Source organism: Microcaecilia unicolor, chromosome 11 (assembly GCF_901765095.1).
Source record: "Microcaecilia unicolor chromosome 11, aMicUni1.1, whole genome shotgun sequence".
Classification (NCBI taxonomy): Eukaryota; Metazoa; Chordata; class Amphibia; order Gymnophiona; family Siphonopidae; genus Microcaecilia; species Microcaecilia unicolor.
The window spans coordinates 88,420,773-88,443,499 of NC_044041.1; the positions used below are offsets into that span (position 1 = coordinate 88,420,773).

At 43.5% G+C, this 22,727-nt stretch overlaps 1 protein-coding gene across 2 annotated transcripts in view; it reads left to right on the plus strand.

Annotated features, from left to right (window-relative positions):
* The window catches only part of COMP (cartilage oligomeric matrix protein), a 61,002-nt gene that overhangs the window by 31,829 nt on the left and 6,446 nt on the right, over nt 1-22,727 (plus strand). For both annotated transcript variants that reach the window (XM_030220176.1, XM_030220177.1), the window contains 9 exons: nt 2,772-2,876; nt 3,086-3,193; nt 3,644-3,803; nt 5,284-5,402; nt 12,624-12,676; nt 14,101-14,294; nt 14,642-14,820; nt 15,985-16,033; nt 20,385-20,581. In XM_030220176.1, coding sequence (XP_030076036.1) covers nt 2,772-2,876; nt 3,086-3,193; nt 3,644-3,803; nt 5,284-5,402; nt 12,624-12,676; nt 14,101-14,294; nt 14,642-14,820; nt 15,985-16,033; nt 20,385-20,581 — 1,164 coding nt within the window. The remainder of the gene's footprint in view (nt 1-2,771; nt 2,877-3,085; nt 3,194-3,643; nt 3,804-5,283; nt 5,403-12,623; nt 12,677-14,100; nt 14,295-14,641; nt 14,821-15,984; nt 16,034-20,384; nt 20,582-22,727) is intronic.

The following is a 22,727-nucleotide window of genomic DNA, read 5'->3' on the forward strand; positions in this document are numbered from 1 at the left end:
TCCTGGGTTTTGTCCCATTGCATGCAGGGAGCGGTAATTCTGATTTTGTTAAGGGAATCGATGGGAAAAAAAATCAGAATTAGATATTTGTTCATGCAACACCATAAAACCCAGACTGGATCAGCCTTATGATCTGGAGTCAGCTGGCAATCCTACCAGGAAACCAAGATTACTGTTGGCACTGGCTGAGTACTTGTAACCCAGACTGGCCACAGCAGTGGCGTTCCTAGGGGGGCTGACATCCGGGGCGGATCGCCGATGCGCCCCGCCCCCTGGGTGCAGCGCCCCCCCTGGTGCAGCACGAACCCCCCCCCCGGTGAAAGGACACCCCCCCTGGCAAAAGACCCCCCCTGGGTGCACGCCACTGGGGGGGGGGGGTGCTGCGCGCCAGTCAGCTTCGTTCGTTTTCATGCTCCCTCTGCCCTGGAACAGGTTACTTCCAGTTCTGGGGCAGAGGGAGCATGGAAACGAACGAAGCTAACCGGCGCGCGGCCCCCCCCCCCTCCCCCCCCAGCAGCGTGCACCCGGGGCCGACCGCCCCCCCCCCCCCTTGGTACGCTACTGGGCCACAGTCAGAGAATGGACGCTGGGCTCAGTAGGCCTTGGTCTGATTCATTATGGCTTAGCTTAGTGTTCTTCAATACCTAGCCAGATGGGTATTCAGGATTACCACAATGAGTATGCATGAGATAAATTTGCATATATTTTTATTTTTTAAATTTATTTATGACATTTGTACCCCACATTATCCCAAGCAACTTGAGGTTCAATTGACTCACAATTAAGTAGAACAATTGACAACATATTCAAGTTACATTAAATATACCATCAGAAACTTGTGTGAATGCAGTGTAATTAACAAAATATAACGCAGTAGAATCAACAGAAACAGTACATCTTGAAGACTATACTCCCTTCTCACCCATTACTTCCCTCACCCGTAACTGTCTTGTTTGTCTGTATTACTTAGATTGTAAGCTCTTTTGAGCAGGGACTGTCTTTTTGTATCAGGTGTTCAGCACTGCGTGCGTCTGGTAGCGCTATACAAATGCTAATAATAATAATATTTTTGTCAATGAGAGATGATCTTACTAAGTGAGTTTTTAGCAATTCATGAAATATGAAATAGTCGGTTGTTTGACCTAATCTCTTGGGAAGGGAGTTCCATCAATGAGTACATTGGTAAGAGAATCCAGCATTATGAATATTAGAAACCAATTGTATGCAGCATTCTCTTATGCATATTCAATGTGGTAATCCTGAAAATCTGAATGGCTAGATGTGCCTCCAGGAGAGGGTTGAGAAACAGTAGCTTATCTTAGGCTTATAGGGCCCCTTTCACTAAGCCACGTAAACGTCCACGTGTACCCAACATGTGCCAAAATGGACATACCGCCTGACTACCGCATCGCTCTTGTGGTAATTTCATTTTTGGTGTGCGTCCGCTACGTGTGTCTGAAAAATATTTTTTATTTTCTGGCGCGCGTAGTGGATGAGCGCCAAGTGGCATCTGATGTATTCTTTACCACTAGGTCTATGGCTGGCGATAAGTTCTCAGACCCAAAATGGACGTGTGGCAATTTTGATTTTGCCGCACGTCCATTTTCGGAGGGGGGGGAGGGGGAAGAGATATTTTTTTTTTACATACGCGCTAAAAAATAATTCTGCACGTGCCCATAACTCAAGCCTACACTACCGCAAGCCACTTTTTACTGAGGCTTAGTAAAAAGACCCCTTAATGTACCAAAATCTGTCTTTTCTCTCTCTCAAAAAAAAAAATATTCTGCCCCTCCTTAAGTACATTTTAATCCTTAAAGGATCTAAAACCTACTTCTGAGAGAAGTTTTAAAAAATACATAAAATACAATAGAAACCTAGGAATAAAGGCTAAACAAAAGCAGTGACAGAACAAAGACAAGCCAGGTTAATATTTTCAGCCATTTGGCTAGTGTTGCTGCTTTAAGAGGGTGACCATTAGTGAAGAGTGAATACTCCTTTCTGGAGACTTACTCGCTTCCAGATCATCAGACGGGCTATATCAGGGGTGGCCAACCATGGTCCTCGCTCGAGGGCCACAACTCAGTAATGTTTCCAAGATTTCTATATGTATTGCTTCCTTTGTATGCAAATGGATTGCATGCATATTCATTGTGGAAATCTTGAAAAACCTGACTGGGCTGTGGCCCTCAAGGACCATGGTTGTCCAACCTTTGGCTATGTCAATGGTCATAAAACTGTCCTGGGGGAGCACCAGCTAGTTGGATATTCAGGATATCCCCAATGAATATGTATATCTCAATTCTTAGCCACCACCATTTTGTTTCATATGAACTTTTCTTTATTATCACAACTTTTCAAATCAGTCTCATGCATATTCATTAGGGATAGCCTGAAAACCCAACTTGCTGGTGGTTCCTCAGGATAGGTTTGAGAACCACTGGCCTATGTCATTCCAGAGTTTGCCCCATTGAATCTATAAACCTGTAGTGCAGGTCTCACTAAGAGAAGCAGGAACTACAAACTCATAGATAAAAAGAACTCAAAACCAGAAACTGCTTGGTCTGCTGCCAATGACCTAAGGATGTTTTGCTAACCCTTATTGAAATACATAGACAAAAAGGAACTTTTATCAGAGAATGAGGAAAACACATGGTTTTTGTAGAGGAGTGAGGCAAAAAGAAATGGAGCCTTCTATCCTACAGATATTAAACATTAAAGGAAATGAGTTGCTTTGATAAAGCATATGACCCTCTGTTCTTTTCTTGATATAGTGTGCAGTTGGCTGGGCTGGAGATGGCTTCTTCTGTGGGAAAGACACAGACATTGATGGGTTCCCTGATGAAAGGCTGCAGTGTTCGGACAGAAGATGCAAAAAGGTAAGAGCCAATACTGGTCAATGATCATATGGCAAGTCATCCCATAGCATTCATGGTGATAGAAATCAAACTACAAATCTCTGCATGCAGTGAGGCAACACTAAAACTGCAGAACGTTTTGGGGTTGATCGGGGTGAAGTGGCAACCTTAGGAGTGCCCCTACCTTGGCACATCAGCGCTAACTGTTCAGCTCTATATATGTCTTTCAGGATAACTGTGTGACAGTGCCAAACTCAGGCCAGGAGGATGCTGACCAGGATGGGATAGGAGATGCCTGTGATGATGATGCTGATGGAGATGGAATACCAAATGCAGAAGTAGGTGCATTACTAAAATTACAGGTCCTGCTAGACAACATTCAGACATCACCTTTCTGTTGACCCAAATAAGATCTTGCAGATGGCACCACACCTGAGTTTACCCATCTGGCATCTTTGAGGTTCTGAGTTTCTCAAAAAATCAAGAATTACAACTGTATGGATATAATGGCTGCAGTTATGGCTGATCTGGGTCAAAAGGCAACCCTACAACTCCATACGGTTGCTTCTACTATAATCCCAGATATAAACGCAAACCTTCCAGTGTGGATTCTTTAACATTCATACATAAGCAAAATAGGGGAATAATAGCTCTTTTGATCAACTCTAAAAATCATGCATTAGAAAATGTATGATATACAGCTCTAGAAAAGTTGCTGTTTTTTAATCTCTGACTTTCTTTCTATTTGGACATTGCATGGAATAATTTGAACTTTTGATTTGTGGCAGGATAACTGTATCATTGTGCATAATGTGGCTCAGAAGAACTCAGATCAGGATAATTTGGGGGATGCCTGTGACAACTGTCGTTTTGTCAAAAATGATGACCAGCTGGACACCGACGGGGACGGAAAGGGAGATGCATGTGATGACGACATAGATGGAGACTGTAAGATTCTCAGGCTGGACACCTGCTTCACCCTATAATTACTTTTCTCAATAATAGCCTTAGTCCTTATTTTCTGAATAAGATAAGTCTGGCTACATACTTTCTTATAGTGTGGTCAAATCATATTTTAACATTGGAAATGTATGTAGTTGAGAAGGAAATATGGATTGATGCTGACTGATTTTACGTCTCTCTAACCAAAATTTATTTGAAAAGCACAGGCAGAGTGTGACGGCAACACACTAAAAGTAACATGATCACTTATCTCAGTGGCTTCTATGAGCTGTAGAAGCCAAGATAAAACTTTAATCATTGCAACCAAAAATGTGAGACCCCTATTCCCTACAACAAAGATGAAAATGTCCTTTTCAGCAAAGTTTCAACAAAGTTTGCTGAAAAAAGGAAGGGGTCAGTGTGTGTCACGCCAAGATCAGATAAGAAAAGACAAATAATTTAGATTGGGGTAGGGAAATGTTTTGGCATATAGGCCATACTGGGCAACATGATTTGGTTGGGGGGGGGGGGGGGGGGGAAGGGGCTGGTGAGGGTAGAGGTCTGAATGGCTGAATGAAGGGAGGCAGTCACTTTCCCAATCCCAGATGTCTTAGGCAGGGGGGAGGAGATCCCAAGAGATTGACACAATGACATACAGTAACTGAGCTACCTGGTACCTGAATCATCAGTGGGAGTTACATTTTATTTTAGAAATATAAATGATCACCTCATATATCTCATACAAGGACTTTCCTATAATCACTGCAGGTTGGGTTACCAAAGGTAAAGTTCCCTGCTGGCTAGTCAGAATGTAAACAAAAATCCTGCAATTACCTCTGGCTCATTACTACTAACTTATTGGTTGTTCTTCTAACATCATTACTGAACACCCAAAATGTCCATCTTTCATGATGGGAGAATATCAGCACTTCATCAAAGGCAGACATTTAGAGGAGAAGTTATCAATGTGGGCTGTCTAGACACATTATTTTCGCTCAGTTCCCATTTTATGCCATAAGACCTAATTACTAACTGAGCTTAAACAGTAAAATAACATGTCTTAACAGTAGCCCATATTGATCATTTTTCTCCCTTAAGGCTTTGAATGATGTCACAAAAGTGACCATGAAGTTGGTATTGGCAGGCCAATGATCATGTTAAATTGCCATTGTGGAGTGGAATGGTTTTGGATTTCAGGCCATAGTTTGCCTACCCCTGATTAAAATGCAATTCAAAGGCTGACTTTATTTCTTAAATACCCTCAAAGCTTCTGCTTGGGCTTCTATAATTGTGATCATAGTTCCCACCCCCTCATGGCCTACAAGTCATCATGGTATGCTTGAAGCATCTGTTGCTCTTCACTATCAGGAGTGTGTAATATCCGAGGTGTGTACAAGCTAACTTAGGCAATCAGCTATGGAAATATCTGGGTTACATCACAAATAGCATCTGTCCCTGACTTTACTGAACTCCTTTTCTCTGGCAGCAATTAAGAATTCAATGGACAACTGCAAAAAGATTCCTAACCCAGATCAAAAAGATACTGATGGGGATGGAGTGGGAGATGTATGTGATAGCTGCCCAGCCATCAGCAACCCTGACCAGGTACACAGTGGAACTTCATTCACTATCATTTTTCTTATGTTTTAATTCATTTATAGTGAATTTAGTACTTGTAAAAGGAGCTGGAGTGACAGCATTGGAAGCTGAAGTCCCTCCATTTATCTGTAGAAAAAAAGCCTCATAGGCAGCAGCAGTGTGTGCCCCCCTTCACCCTTCCTTACAATGAATAGCAGCTCTGCTCTGCAGAGATCAGGTGTGTGAATTAAGTCATCTAGGCAAGCTTGGGCTCCTCTTTTAAGGTTGTCAATATGGGTAATGATTAATGCCAAATCATGACAAAACTGGACTTGGACCCTCCTCCTCCCAACTTGTTCCAACATGGACCACTGAACAGCTTTTGACAGTAATGTCTTTTGGAATCTGCAAATATGAGGTGTATTGAACTGCTGGGTATAAAGACCAGAAACCATTTACCAGTTCCTTGAGCCATTCAATTCATTCTTTTGCCTCCTTTTATAAAATTAAGTTTCTGTTTCTTCTCTCCTTGAATGACCTCCGCTCACTCTTTGCCACCTTCCTTCCGTCGGAGTCTTCTGATGGAACTCCTCATTTCACTATTGCATTTTCTTTGGTTCAGCATTTCCATCTAGTTCAAAGACAGCCATTAGCTAGTGACTTAACTCTAATCCTCAAGAGCCAATCGCAACTGATCTGGTTTTCAGGATAAATAAAATACACAGCACTGAGCCCAAATGTATGTAGGTAGTGTATTTTTTATTTCAAATATGTTTATTAACAGAACACTACAATTCAACCAGTAGCAGTCATGTAGTATAGGTATATATTACAATATACACATCTAAATCAAACAACCCTTACTTCCCCATTCCCCCTCCCCCCCACCCAAAAAAAAAATCCTAATACCTCCAGTTGCACAAAAAAAGAAGAGAATGAACAAAAGTCAGGTACTGACCAGTCTACTTCAAGCAATGGGAGATAATGAATTCCAAAATGGTTCCCAGGCAGTACAAAATTGTTTTCCAGACACTGTGTCAAAGTCTGAAAATTCACAATGTTCCTTGGAAGCTTGTGTTATCATTAAATATCTCTATTGTGAAAGCGATGGAGGCTCTGGATGAAGCCAACAGTTAAGAATATATTTGGTCCCCAACAAAACCAAATGGTTTACAAATCCAAGATATCCTTTATCATACACTCCAAATAGGGGCAGAGGTCATGGGATCCAGTGTACTTTCCAAAGTGTAGAAACACGGGTGCCAGAGGTCCGCCAATAGTTTTGAATAAAAGGGCAATTCCAGAACATATGACCAGGGGTAACTACCGGATGGTGACACTTAAAGCAACAATCAGTTGCATGAAAATGCACTTTATGAACTCAGTGAGGTGAAATATAAAGACACATCACAAGTTTGTATTGCATCTAACAGTGCAGCACATTCTTCGTTAGTGTGTGACAGTTCTTAAGATGGTCTTCCAGTACTTGCGTTCCTAGGTCAGTAGATAACCTCTGAGCTGCAGGAGCTAGATCATAAGCAGGGATGAGATCCAGCAGCATCTTATAATGACAGCACAAAGGGGCTTGTAATTGTGCCTCCGTACTACAGGTTTCAGTTAACAGCTCATGGGTCTCAGCTGTTAAAGCTGAGAGGGCAAAAAGGTCACATAGTGTTGGAATTGTAATTAAGAAAAAAAACACCTCCAGCATCTAGTCAGGTCTAAATGTACCAGCACCAGTATCAGAGACTGTCTGAAACAGATAGGAAAGACTGTGCTGGCACCAGAATTGGAAATGAGCTAGTCATGCCCGATAGAAAATTCCCATTACCTTGAATAGGCAATAATGGGGATAGCCATGGGGGGATAACTTGAGCACTAGTGCCAAGTAATGCAAATTAGTTGGAAAATCAGGTGAGCAGCTAAAAAGATCCCATTTGGCTAGCCTTTGCATGCAACACAAAACTAAAGTGAAAGGAGTGGGACAGAGAAATCTTAACAGGAGTGCAGGAAAAGTGAGAGACCACCCGGAACCAGTCATTTATGTGTCGTATGCCACAGGCCAAAGAAAACAAATGGACCAATAACGGGCCCAAGCCCTGCCGTTCCCTAGGCAAGCATGCCTGAGATACAGACAGTCTGGCTCGTTTCCCATTCCATAAATAACAGTTCATAATCTTAGTAAGTCTCTTATACTGTTTCAGCACAAAAGGAAGCATTTGATAAATATATAACCAGCGGGCCAACAATATCATGTTATACAAAGACAGTGGATAGAATTGCCAAGATTGTTCAGTTTTGGAGGCCGTATCTTGCTAAGGATCAGTGGCGTTCCTAGGGGGGCTGACACCCGGGGCGGATCGCCAATGCGCCCCGCCCCCCCGGGTGCAGCGCCCCCCCCCCCCGGAACAGTGCGACACCCCCCCCGGCGAAAGAACCCCCGATCCCCCGGCGAAAGAACCCCCCCAGGTGCACACCGCTGGGGGGGGGGGTGCCGCGCGCCTGCCGGCTCTTCGTTTTCATGCTCCCTCTGCTCCGGAACAGGAAGTAACCTGTTCCGGGGCAAAGGGAGCATGAAAATGAAGAGCCGACAGGCGCGCGGCACCCCCCCCCCAGTGGCGTGCACCCGGGGTGGACCGCCCCCCCTTGGTACGCCACTGCTAAGGATGTAAAAAGAATTGAAGCGGTGCAGAGAAAAGCTATGAGAATGGTATGGGATTTGCGTTACAAGACGTATGAGGAGAGACTTGCTGACCTGAACATGTATACCCTGGAGGAAAGGAGAAACAGGGGTGATATGATACAGACGTTCAAATATTTGAAAGGTATTAATCCACAAACGAACCTTTTCCGGAGATGGGAAGGCAGTAGAACTAGAGGACATGAAATGAGATTGAAGGGGGACAGACAAGAAAAATGTCAGGAAGTATTTTTTCATGGAGAGAGTGGTGGATACTTGGAAATGAAAATGGTAACGGAATTCAAACATGCGTGGGATAAACATAAAGGAATCCTGTGTAGAAGGAATGGATCCTCGGAAGCTTAGCCGAGGTTGAGTGGCGGAGCCGGTGGTAGGAGGCGGGGCTAGTGCTGGGCAGGCTTCTACAGTCTGTGCCCTGAAAATGGCAGATACAAATCAAGGTAAGGTATACACAAAAAGTAGCACATATGAGTTTGTCTTGTTGGGCAGACTGGATGGACCGTGCAGGTCTTTTTCTGCTGTCATCTACTATTACTATGTTGTCTCAAGGGGGGTTGTCTCTAGGGATGAAAACTCCTAGATATTTGATCATACTATCTGCCCACATTAATGGAAATTTCTCATCCCATGAGTTGCGTACAGACTCTTGTAAGGGCAGTGCTGGGGATTTTTGTAAATTCAACAACTTAAAACCGGAATAATAATGAAACTCATTTACACTACTCAGGAGGCGTTGCAAGGAAACCTGTGGACGTGAGAATGTAAGCAGTATATCGTCCGTAAAACTAACACAAATCTCATGAGTGCCAATCTGAATACCTTGGATATCCATTTCTTTAAAGATCGTGTGTAAGAAGGGCTCCAGATACAGTAGAAACAAAAATGGGGAGAGGACAGCTTTGACGGGTTCTCCCTGAAACAGGATTCAGAAACAGGATTTAGTCCACATCCCATTAACTAAAATAGCTGCCTTTCGGGATCTATAGAGTGTATTTGTCCCAAAGAAACCAGACCTCAAAGTAAAGAAGTAATGCCAATCCACCTGATCAAATACCTTTTCAGCATCTAGACTCACTAGCATAGTAGGAGTCTGGGTACATTGCGCATGTGCCATGGCCACTAACAACTTCCCAATATTAAGCACCAATTGTCAACCCTTCACAAAGCCCATCTGTGCATCACAAAAGGAGGGGAAAAGGGCTGACAGTTGGTCTGCCAGAACCCGGGCGAGAATTTTAATGTCCATGTTTAACAAAGAAATAGGTCTATAAGAGCCTGGGTACACACCCGGTTTCTCAGGTTTAGGAATTAGAGTAATCAGGACTTCATTTGCTCGAGGAGGAAACAAGCCTCCATTGAAGGCCTCTGTATAATAGGACCACAAAGCTCTGTCACTAAAATCTTATATAATTCTAGGGTATATCCATCGGGAACTGGGGCCATACCATTCTTGGTGGCCTTAATGGCCTCTCGAAACTCCTCGGCAGTAAGGGGAACATTTAACTGGTCCCACGTCTCCTGGGGCAGCTGCGGCATACCCAAGTCCACTATATAATCTACAATATCTGGGCCTTCCTCTATGCGTGAAAGTAACTGAAAAAAGGTTTTGCAAGTTCAAGTGAATCATGTTGTAGTTGTCCCTGATCATCAAATAAACCAGATATGTATCTGGAGCCCATACAACATTTACTGAGGTGAGCCAAGAGTTTGCCAGATTATTCCCATAAAGATAATATATAAATTTAAGATTAAAAACCCCCATCTTTTTAATATGTTCATGAATGAGAGAATTAAGGGCTTCTTTTGTGGAAAATGTAGGGTGCTACATATAGGCTGTTTGGCGAAGGCATATTTCTGTTCCAGGTGTAGGACGTCTTGAGATATCTTCATATGTAGCTGGCAGGAAATGAAGGATATCCACCCATAAAACAACTTTATCTGTTTCCCAAAAAAGACCTGGGCCATCTACATGCTGAGCATTAAATCCTATATAGATCTTCCCATTTTCGGCATAAATATTGTTGGAAATGCATGTCTTTAAACAGATACTCCAAAAAATGGCCAATTTAGAAAAACTTTGGATACCACAATAATATAATCCAAAACTATTCAAAAGTATCCAATCAAAATATACTCATATCACTTGCTTAGATGTACTACTTCTCTAACCCACCCAAGATTCTTTATAGTCATCAAATCACATTTCATTCCTTCTCTTTTGAATGACCTCAGCGATGTTCATTGCCAACCAACAATTGTTTTTTATGGCGACGTAATCAACATCTTAACATCTTCATAGGTCAACTATATTGACTATTGCAATTTTTCAAAACTTTAATAAAGCCATTAGATAGTTCACTTATCTTTTTAAATCCATTTATCATTCGGACCCAGGGGTAAAAATGTCCGACATATGTTTTCCCCGAGACCGAGCTGTCTCAAGGACAATCCCCCTGAGGATTTTTAGTGCCAGCTCAGCTAAAAGTTCTATCTGCCAATATCATTCAAAAGAAAAGAGAAGGAATGAAATGTGATTTGATGAATATAAAGAATCTTGCGTGGGTTAGAGAAGTAGTACATCTAAGCAAGTGATATGGGTGTCTTTAAACAGATAGCAGGGAAATGCCAATTTCAGCTACCCCTACACCCGGTATTATAGGCTTAACCTCACATATCAGATTTTCTAATATGGACAGCTACTCCCACCCTGCGACGAGGAGAGGAGGAGTAATACACTCCTCCAACTCAATCCCGATTAAGCATTTGATGCTCAATATCATTCAATTTAGTTTCCTGTAAACAAACGGTATCAGCATGATGGCGATTAAGTTGCACCAAATTTTTTGCACACTTAATTTGGGATGTAATGCCATGAAAAATTCCAGGACAATACACGAATGCCCTACGGAGAGATCATGTTACTTTATAAGAGGGTACCAAAAAATAAAATGCATAAAGTGAGCAAGACACAGTTTCCAGGGCGCCCAACCCTCTCCCTAGGAGATTGCAAAATCCATAATAAAAGCATACCAAATACATCTGGAGGTACTATGCATAACTATTACAAAAATGAATTTAAATCTCTCTATATAAAAGGCAACCTCAACGTTCTGAAGCCTCCACGGAAGTTGAGGCGCCCGAGATATCCGGTGTGCACTGGAGTGTCTGCACCGCCCTCGCGTCAAAACGTCATGACGTCGAGGGCGGAGCTATGACACTCGACGAGGGCCGAAACGGAAACGCCACAGGCAGCGAACAAGGCAAGTAGCTCGGAGGGACGGAGGGAGGGGGCTCCTTGCTAGCGCCCGTTTCATTCTGCTCAGAAACGGGCATTTTTTCCTAGTACATACATAAAAGAAGAATCACAAGACAATCCAAATCTCAAACAAATCACAGAACTATACAATCTCCCTCCCATCGCCTCTTGAAACATCAAACCCCACAATCACAATTCATTTAACCCTCCATTGTCTGCCGCATTGAGCCTGCCATGAGTGGGAAAGCGCGGGGTACAAATGTAACAAAAAAAAAAATCTCAACAATAAGCACCATTCCAACTTCTCACTCTTGAAAAGGTAGAGATACTGCAGATCATGTTACCGATGCTATCTGGGACTCCACAGCCAACTGTTCCAAAAAACTGGTCGGAGTCTTTTACTAAAGCTTAGCTCCAGTTATCTGCAGCAGGGACCATAGGAATAAAATGAGCTCTGCTGCAGATAACTCGAGCTAAACTTTAGTAAAAGACCCTCTTAGGCTGGAAGCCACGGAGCAGGTCAGACGAGCGTCTTCATTCACCACAGCATCACGTGATCTCCCTGGTAGTGTATTTTTTTAAACAGCATTTAAAAATTAATAAGTTAAACAAAAATTTATTCTCAAGTGTGTTTTATATTGTTAGTCCCATACCCTGCTCCTATCAAATTTTGGAAGAGTGGGTAAAAAGGATGCTGAAATAATAAAATATATCCTCTTGCAAATGAATTTTAACTAGCCTAGAAAACAAACATGCACAGGGAGGCACAGGCCCAGGTTGAGAAACAATGATATAGTGTGCTTCTTTCCAAGGCGCTCAACTTGGTACTTGGCAGCCTGGTTTTTCACAATCTCGATGAGTATGCATGAGATATATTTAAATACATACTGTGGATTCATTCTGAATATCCTGAAAATTAGGCTGGTCAGGCAGGAACAGGTTGAGATCCACAACTCTGGCTCACTCAAGTCCAGTATGATTTGGCACTGTTAATTGTTGACATCTGGAAACCTACAAGAATAACCCTTTCCAAGTTTCTAGGTTTTAACTGGAAAACACCACTGTTTTGTGATTGCATCATCAGAGAATTTATTGTGGTTCCCACTGCATTGCAGTTTGAGTTATTACAGCTTTTACTTTGAGGTTAATCATAAACCCACCACTTCTGCTGCCTTCAAATATTTAAAAATAAAGAGACCTAAGCTATTAACAGGTAAAAGGCTGATCATGGCCAAGATATGTCACTGTCTGCTTAAAATAAATGCATCTGTGTTCTTTATTTTTTCACTAGCTAGATGCAGATCATGATCTAGTAGGGGACCCATGTGACACCAATCAGGACAGGTAACAACAAGGTCTGACTTAATATCTCTCATTGCGTGTCATCTTTCTCTGGTTAGCGATACACAGATTCCCAAAAGTAAAGGCATTCAAGATTTTCCACAGACTCAGTTTGGATGTCTATTTAATGCACTTTTGACTGACGCACATAATGGCAGAGATAATATAATAATTCAAAAAGCTAAATTTAGATCTGTGATTCTGATGAAACCGGCTTAAACATATACCCCCTGTTTACTAAGCTGTGCTACCGTGGCAGTGCCAACACAGCCCATTTAAAGTGAATGGGCTGTGTTGGCATTTGTGTGGCTTAGTAAACGGAGGAGATAAAGTGCTATACTAGATCAATGAGCCATTGAACTCGGCATCCTCTTTCCGACAATGAGCAATGCAAGTCATAAACTAGGAGTCAGACCCTAATAAGGATGTCTAACTCTTGCTGTTCTGACAGAGACTAGCATTTCCAACCCAGTGCTGGAGGCATACCTGACCAGAAAGGATTTCCAGATAGCTACCATGAATCTGCATGAGACAAATGTGGATTCACTGGATACCCGGAACACCAGACTTCTAAGATAGGATTAGGAACCAGTGTTTTGCATGTCAAAAGCCAGGATTATTTTAAAAGTCGCATTTACAAAAACAATAATATGCCTCACCATTCTCACTGCAGTATCTTACAAAGCACCACAAAAAGATAAGGTGATAAAGAATTATACATAGTGAAAAGAATCGAAACCCCCGATATATTGTCTTTCGTAAATTGGAGATGAATTTGTACAGCTTAACTAGGTGATCAATGGTAGTATAGAGTTTCTGTGCTGCCCACAGCTGTTTTCTTTCTGTTTCAGTAATTCAGTGCTAGACACAGACCGCTGGATTTTATATATCGCGCCTGGGCATTCTGCATTGAAATCCAAGCGTATTCTATAACATGCATAACTTAATTGGCATAACAAGCCAATCAGCATATTTAACAAGCAATAATGAGCACTAATTGGCAATTAGAAGTTATGTGCATAACTCACTAAGCATACTCTGTAATGCACAGTGCTTAAATTCTAATGCACAGAGCCCAAAAGGGGCGTGGTTATGGGTGGGGAAATGTGTGTTTTGTGGGCATTCCAAAATTTAAGCGTACTGTTATAGAATATGCCCCTCTGTGCCTAAATCTACTTGCCGGTATTTACGCTACATTTCCCTTCGTGTAAATAGATGCACATAGTTCTAGGCACTGGGATATCAACTAAGTGTATGCTATATACCGTGCCTAAATCTATGTGCCGCTTATAGAATACGCTTAGGCGGAAATGTATTCTGCGTGGATTTTTCAGGTGCCATATACAGAATCCAGCCCAGAATGGGCAGAACAAGCCTTAGTAAACTGAGCTCAAAGTGAGATCATTTCTCAATCCTTTTATCCACAGTGATGGGGATGGCCATCAGGATACACGGGACAACTGTCCAACGGTGATCAACAGCTCCCAGCTGGACACGGACCGAGATGGGATTGGGGATGAATGTGATGACGATGATGACAATGATGGGATTCCAGACTACTCACCCCCTGGTCCAGATAACTGCAGGCTTGTGCCAAACCCAGGGCAGGAGGATTCAGATGGTAAACACTAAAAAAAACAGAAGGCATATACAAAGTAGGATACAACGACACTGCTTACAGATAAAAGAGTACAGTGCCAATGTAATGAGTTGATTGGCTGTCAAAAGTCCCCTAATATTTTATGATGTCACCCTAGCACTTATCCTCTCTGGGCAGGCATTTATCTCCTTAATAGCAATAGCTCAGAACAACAGGGAAAAACGATGATTGTTATCTTATTATTAAAGAGCCATAGAGCTCTCCAAAACTCCAGGGAAAACTTTAGGGCCGGGAGCCAGGACTTTATGCATACTGCCCCTTTTATTAATGTGGGTTTCATCTCTCCCTTCCTATCCCTACTTTGGCAGGTGACGGCATTGGAAACGCATGTCAGGGTGACTTCGACAAGGATTTGGTGATTGATAGAATCGATGTTTGTCCAGAGAATGCCGAGATCACACTGACCGACTTCAGAGCATATCAGACTGTAGTCCTAGATCCTGAGGGAGATGCCCAAATTGATCCCAACTGGATAGTTCTCAATCAGGTATTGTATAATCCTATCTTTATTATAGATTTAGGGCAGGACACAAAATCTTGGGCACCCCCAAGATCCTAAGAATACCCCTCATACTCCCAATAGGCATAATATCAAATGCCAGTTTTTTCTTTTTTTCTTGAAAAAGTGCTGAGCGTTAAACAGTTTTGAATTGTAAATAACTGAAACTACGATTCAAATTGTAAAACTAGGTTAGTGCCTTGGCCTTTTGTCACTAAAGAATTTTGATTCAAATTTAGTTGTCTGGCAATGACTGCATTTGATTCTCCTGGTCCAATGGCAATTTTCTTTACAAAAAAAAATTATATATATATATATATATACGGGTTGGGGCCAAGGGCAGCCTCCACTTTTCATTCTGAATGCAATGGATGAAAGGAAGGAAACTGAAACAGGTTCTAGGCCGCTGACGTGGTACTACATCAGCACTGGCTGTGTCCTCACATACTATCGATAACCTGGGGCTGCAGCGTTGCTGCTTCTTGAAGTTAGGGCTGAGCATACACTGAGAGCTACATGGTTAAACCTGGATAGAGGATTCCTACTGAATTGGGCATTGTGCCTTGCTACCATAAGAACCTATTAGTTAGCCAATTTAGTTCTGTAGATCCTCCTCTCTCTCGTCATCTCCCACTCCTGCCCCTATTGCTTTTCTCAGTATCTATCCCAGACATATTTAAATCCTGTGATGGGTTTGACCCCTACCACCTCTGGTGGGTGATTCTAGGTATTCACTGCCCTCTCAGTATTCCCTTCTACTGCACCTGAGCCTCTCTCCCTCCAGCCTCATAACCCTCTGTTTGAGTTTCTATTTTCTCTAGAACAAGGCTTCCTGAATCTGTTCTAGTAACCCTCCAATCATTTATCCATACTAGATACATATGGGATAAATCTGCACATACCAATCTCCAATGTATGGAGATTTATCATGCACATTCATTGTAGACATTCTGCAAACCCCAATTAGCTGTGGGATCAGCTGGATAAGTTTGGACAGCCTGGATATGTGGATAAATATTCATTATATTGTTTAAGTTATGCTGTAATGTTGAAATCTATTGACTGCATCTTATTCTATCAGGTCTGACTGTGAATTTATGATCTAGATTTGTATGCATAACTTTTAAATGTGCAACTATTTGAACTTTGCAGGGAATGGAAATTGTACAGACCATGAATAGTGATCCAGGCCTGGCTGTTGGTGAGTAACAGGATGATTGAGAGGGAAGGGATGATATATTTACTTTTGAAGTAACTTCTAATGTACTGCACTACAATTACAACAGAGGTTTAGGTCTGTGGATTCCTGGAACAAGGCAAAACCAACTATAGGTCACATCATGCTTCAGAAAATCGAACCTCAATCAAAGTAAAAGTTCTCATTCTAGCAGCAATATTGTCACCCTCGTCAAGGCCTCTTATGAAGCTGATAATTGCCACCCTGGGGGAATGAGGTAAGGGAATAAACACCTTGCAGCAAGAGAAGCAGAGAAGTAAAAGTTTGAGGGTACAATAGCATCTGTGGCTCCCCTATTCTAATGCCTATGCCTCAACCCCATCTAGCCCTCAATTCCTAGGAGGACAATCAGCTAACCCCCTCCCCAGTCGAGTACCCCAAGCCAGCCAAGCAGCTGCCACCTCTGCTCCCCCCCTCTTCTCTATCCCCAGCAAGGCAGTCAGCCTCTCTCTTCCTCTCCCACTAGCCCCTGCTACCTTTTACCCTGCTGTCCATGGCCATTTATGTGCACAAAGGGGTTTGAAACTTGTTCTACAAAATGTTTATCACTAGACAAGTAAACGTTTTTGAGGGCAACTACTTTGAGATTTACATTTTTGCAAATCCAATTATCTCAAAGGAGTGAATGCAATAACCACACTCATTCTAAGAATATTCAATTTCTGGGCTGTAAATCTGTGACATCTAGAGATGGGGCTTTGGAAAGCTTATATACTCACCGTCATATTTAAGCAATTCTTGGGTTCGAATAATGAAAAGCATCGCAACTTACAAACAGTGCAACTTCCTCTTTCACACACCACACACTCCTGTGTGAGTCTGAGCCACCTTCTGCAGGAATTCTCGCACTGGTCTCGTGAGATTTGAGACCAGTGCGAGAGTTCCTGTATCACAAGGCTCAGACTTATACAGAACAGCACAACACAGAGAATAGAAATTTCCTGCTGCGGCTGTAAGAGCTAAGAACACTTTTAGATTAGTGAAAAAATCCCAAACACCAAGGACAAATTTCTAGTCACCATGGCGACCTGGTGCCTGGGATTTGTAGAGCCCTAGCTTAAAATAAGTACCTTTTTGGACACCTCAAAAAGGTGCCCTGTTAGAAAATCCGGGTCTTAATGCAACCCTTTCATAATGAGTTTCCTGTAATGTTTTGGAGCAGACACATCTACATCTTTGCATATAAGGTACATTTATCAGCTATCATTTGATATTTTGTGTAAACACAAAAAAGGGTTGAATTAGCACACAAAGGGGTCCTTGTATTAAGCTGTGCTAATTGATTTATTGTGCACTAACGATTAGCTTGTGCTAAATGATGGGCAGCACATTGTATACCAATGGGCTGTATGGCATTTAAAACACACTAATTTGTTAGTGCACCTGTCACGAAATGCCTAACACCCATCTGGAGCTACCCTGCAGCCACTTAGAGGGTTTATCCCTAGCACATCTCAGGTCCACCTGCACCTTCCTCTTGTGCTCTACATTAGCACCCACCTCCCACTGACTGGGTCATAACCGCCTCTGGGCGAGTCCCCCGCTCTCAAATTATCCCCTGTGATTTCTAGGTTACTGGGGCCAGACTCCCAGTGGTCCCACAGTTCCCAGAAAGCACTCACAGACCCAACACCCAGACAGGCAGACAATTGTTTATTGTCTTACAAATATATTGAACAATGAACAAAAAATGTGCAATCAGAAAACAATAACAGGTAACTGAAATATGGATCAATTATAACACTAACTAAACATTTGTTTACTTTCTAAAAAGTACCTGGGGAAGATCAGGACATATAATTCACTGAGTTTCAGCAAAGAGATCTGTCTCTCTTTTCTCCCTGGCTAAGACTGACCTCAAAACCAGTAACTGCTAGCTAGCTTCAAACTCCAGGCCATTCAGAGCTCAGAACACATTTCAAAATATACTGCATCTTGCTTCCTGTTTGTGTTAAACTAAAAAAAAAGAGCATTCATTCTCTGTAACAGCTTTACAGCAGAGAAACACCACCTGCTGGCCAAATAGGAGAAATACACTTCAAAACATAATGCAGGAAAATATCCAATACATTTTACAGGCTTAAAACACACTTTCTTCACAGCACCTTAGTAAAAGGACCCCAAAGTAAACAGCAGTCAAAGTTTCAATAGAATAATTACAAAAAAAATAAATTTAAAAAATCCCTCTAAAATTAAAATACACCTTAGATTTACTCACTTCTTGCTTAAATCGGAATGGTCTCAATATCCTGTCTCTATACTCGAGGTATTTCCCTAGGAAATGTAATTATTAATGAAGAACATGTGATTACCGGGGGGGGGGGGGGATAGAGATAGGCAGGGTTAGCTGAAGGGATTGTAGTGCCCTGAGTCAACTTTTGCTTTGGTGTGCCCCTCCCCCAATCCCATCAGCTCCTTTTTAGCCAGTCTGCCATCTGCATAACCCTGATTCAGCCCAGAGGCAATGGGGGCAGAATCAGTTCTCACTCACTCCTGCACTGGTGGCTGCCTTCTTCAAAATGGCACCGCTAAGGGGTTCAAGCTGCCATATAACATTTTTAAAAAGCTTTTATCTGCCAGCTTGAACACCCTGGTGATAATACTTCGAGACAGCTGCTGGGGATCAGCAGCACCATTTTGAAGAGTGCTTTACTTCAGGAGAGGTCAACCTTTATACATGAAGGGCCGCATGAATGTAGGCGTTATCCCTAGCGGGCCGCAATATTATATAATGTTGGAACTGGAAACGCACAGATCTCCATAGACCTTCTGTGATAAATTAAATACAATTTTAACTAAAAACAATGGAAACTGTCACGTCACTGCGCTCCTCCGGGGTCTTACTCCGGGGGCAGTGACGTGGAGGCGAAAGGAGGAGCGGCTGCAGAGACTGCGTTGTAAGACCCGGGCATTTGCGAATGATTTGGGCTGGGTTTAAAAACATTTATCGCTTCTTTTCTTTTTGTAGCGGCTGCTGCTGCTCAACAGGAGAAGCAGTAGTGGCCGGACAGTGTTACTACTGGCATCTGCGGGTGGTGATGGGGTTTGATGCGCCGGGGGGGGGAGGGGGGGGGGAGGTGTTGATGTGCTTCGGGTGGGGGGAGGGGGGTGTTTGATGTGCTTTGGGGGGGGGGGTTGATTTGCCGGGGGGGATTGGGTGATGCACCGGGGGGGTTCTGTGGTGCCGCGCTTGTACTTTTTTGATGCGCTGCTCCCTGCCACTTGCTCCGAAGTGGCAGGGAGCACTGCACTGATAGCTGATTCCCAGGCAGGGGGAGGAGTAGGGAAACAGCGTGTTTCCCTACTCCTTCCCCTGCCTGGGAATCAGCTGTTAGTGACATCATCCTGGCTACGGAGCCTAGCTCAGCAACTCCAGGAGCCATGGACACAGGTAGTCCCACATTAGAACGTTGGTGGTGAGAATTATTATATAGGATTTTCTACCACAGGGCTGTTACCCGGTGGTAATCAGCAGTTGGCGCATGCTGTACACTTACTGCCCGTTTAGTGCGCGAGACCTTACCGCAAAGTCAATGGGAAACGTGCTGGTTTTCATTTTGCCGCGTGTCCATTTCCTGGCACATTAAAAAAATTCCTTTTCCAGGTGCGCTCAGGAAATAGACCAGTGCAGGCAACATTTGTGTGCACCTTAGTAAAAGGGCCCCTCCGTAAGCTACTTCACTGTGTCCAAGGAGGGGTAATTTATGTTGCATTTAGCACTCCACATTTGGAAAAGCTGGCACCTATTCTGCCTGCAGTACAACACCAGAGAAACAGATGCAACTACCCCTGTACTGTACAAAATATAATTTCAGCAGATCTCCTTTAAACATGGCTTTCTGCCCTCTTTAAAGGTGGCCAACAGCATTAACGATCACATAATGCTGCCTGCGCCATTCTTAGAGCCTTTACTTTGCTGCAGCTACTCCCTCTGATGTAACTTTCTATTTCCAGAGAGGCTGAATGTGGTAAAGGGAAGGCTCTGGGAATGGCACAGGCAGTGTTATGTGAATCGCTAATGCTGCTGGCCACTTCTAGAGGGGAGAAAGCCATGTTTACAGGTAGATCTGGGGGAGGGGGGAGTGGGTTGAGAGAGAGAGGTGAGGGAGATGCCCAACCCAGGGGTGGAGGGATTTGAGAAAGAGTGGGTGCCTAACCTGCAGGCAGAGATGAGGGAGAGACACTGGTCAATGGTTCCATAGCAGTGGCTCAGTTCAGCAAAATGCTGACGGAAAAGCAGCACTACTTTTCATTTTTCCATCTTACTGCTTCCTCTGACCCCCTCCAGACATGTCTAGTTTCTTTCTCTAATCAGGTTACACAGCCTTCAATGGAGTAGATTTTGAAGGGACATTCCATGTGAACACTGTGACTGATGATGACTACGCTGGCTTCATATTTGGCTACCAGGACAGCTCCAGCTTCTATGTTGTGATGTGGAAGCAGACTGAACAGACATACTGGCAGGCTAATCCTTTCCGTGCTGTGGCTGAACCTGGAATTCAGTTAAAGGTTGGTAGTATACGGAGAACCTGGGTTTTACTACTGGGTCAGCTGAGCAGAAAAGAAGAATGACAGTGGTTGCATAACAGTAACACTTGGTCAGACTTAAGAGCCCAGGATTGTAGAGCTCTGGAAGGAGGCCTGGTGCATAGATGTACAATGACTGGACTAAGTGAATTTGGAGGGGCATTATAAAATAATACCAGGTATTTCCAAACAGAGGATCATGAAACTTTAGTCCAGTCAAGGGAAAAGGACTTGATATACTGCCTTTCTGTGGTTCTTGCACCTACATTCAAAATAATTTACATAGTATATGCAGGTACTTATTTGTACCAGGGGCAATGGAGGGTTAAGTGACTTGCCCAGAGTCACAAGGAGCTGTAGTGGGAATTCAACCCAGTTCCCCAGGATCAAGGTCTGCTGCACTAACCACTACTTCTGTTCTCTCTTTCTTTAACAGAAAATATACTGTAGCAACTGCTTCCTATATTGTTATTTCTTCTGGCTTTTAAGAACATTTTAAGGCATTTTTCTGTCCCTGATCAGGCCTACTAGGGTCTGGACCACCAGGCTTTTGGCTGTTTCTGGCCTCTATAGTATCTTATGTCCACAGAGTAAAGTGAAGTTACGCACCTGAATCAGGTGTTCAAGGACAGCAGGATGAATATTCTTACTGATGGGTGATGTCATCTGACAGAGCCCAGTGCGACAAGAGCTGCCCAGTGTTCTTCTAGAAGCGTCCTACTATGCACATGCACTTCTTCCCACCTGTCGTCACATGGGACCATCTCAGTCTAGTACAATAGCTGATAGAAATCAACTCCAAGGGAGGTGGACAGGGCAGTAAGAATCTTGCTGTTCTCAGAGAACACCTGCTACAGGTGAGTAACTTCGCTTTCTTGACAAGCAGGATATTAATGTTCTTACTGATGGGAAGTCCTAAGTACTGTGCTGTCTTAAAGAAGAAAAAAAAAACAGAAGAATAAAGAAACACCTGCCTGGAAATGAAACAAATAGTCATGGGGGGGGGGGGGGGGGGGGGGTGTAGTTGGATTCTAGACACCATTTCCCGCACAAAGTCAAAAAAAGAGAATTCCTCTGGAGGTGACTTTCTCCTTTCATGTGGAGGGGAGGGGAAGGGTCTGAGGGAAACCAAGAGACCTCTTCTCTGAGAGGACCTGTGGTACCAACTCAGACACCCAGGAGCAGTCCAAATAAGACTCATAAAAGGACTCCCCTGGAGACATCCAAGTTTCTGACTGCCTCACTTGACTGACACTATGATCAGGCCTGTGCTGAGGTATCAGGGAACCTGGTGTCCTGAAGAGGCCTCCTCTCCCCTCCCCAAGAGGGAATGGAAATCGACACTGTACAGTGTACCTCAGTTCCAATGCATCTTGGCATTTACATGCTCCCTACAGGCAGTAAATGATCTCTAGAATGGGCTGGAATGCCTAAGTTGCTGGCATTGATGCCTGGGCTTCATGCCAAGCAAAGAGGTGCTCCATTTCCTCCTGGAACATAGCCTGGAGCCACTCCTCAAGAGCTGTCATCAGTGAAGAAAGGGGCTCAGCTGGGTTGGTCATGGCCCTACAAGTTATCAGGGTAATATTGGTGATCTGGTCTCAGCTTGATGGAGGCTGGCACACCCTGTTTGGTTTCCAGGGGGTGCTTTGGGGACATCGGTGGCTTCAGTTCCTCAGTGCTCTCGACATCATGACCTCAAGGAGGATCGATGTCAATACTACTTGACCTCCACCCAACACATGGCATCAGAAACTACTCGGCTTCATTGAAGATGATGACGAAGCCTTCCTTGCTTTTGTTCAAGGCAAGACCACCAGCATCCAAAAGGCCCCCCCCCCCCCCCCCACACACACACATACACTGATCTCCAGAGAACAGACTTCCCAAAGAACATCCTTGTTTAAAGGCACCATTTGGGACAGCCCACATTTCCCTTCTGCTCAAGGACTTCCAGCTGCAGCAGCGGGCAGGCACAGGCCCCATTCCTGAGTACTAGAAGTCAGTGTGTTGGGGATGGTGGAGACTTGCAGCAAAAATTATTGCAGCCAAAAGATTTGCACCCCAACAACAGTGCTGAAATGCCAGCATCAAAATGGAAGCGCAAAAGCTCATGTACTGCCCAGAC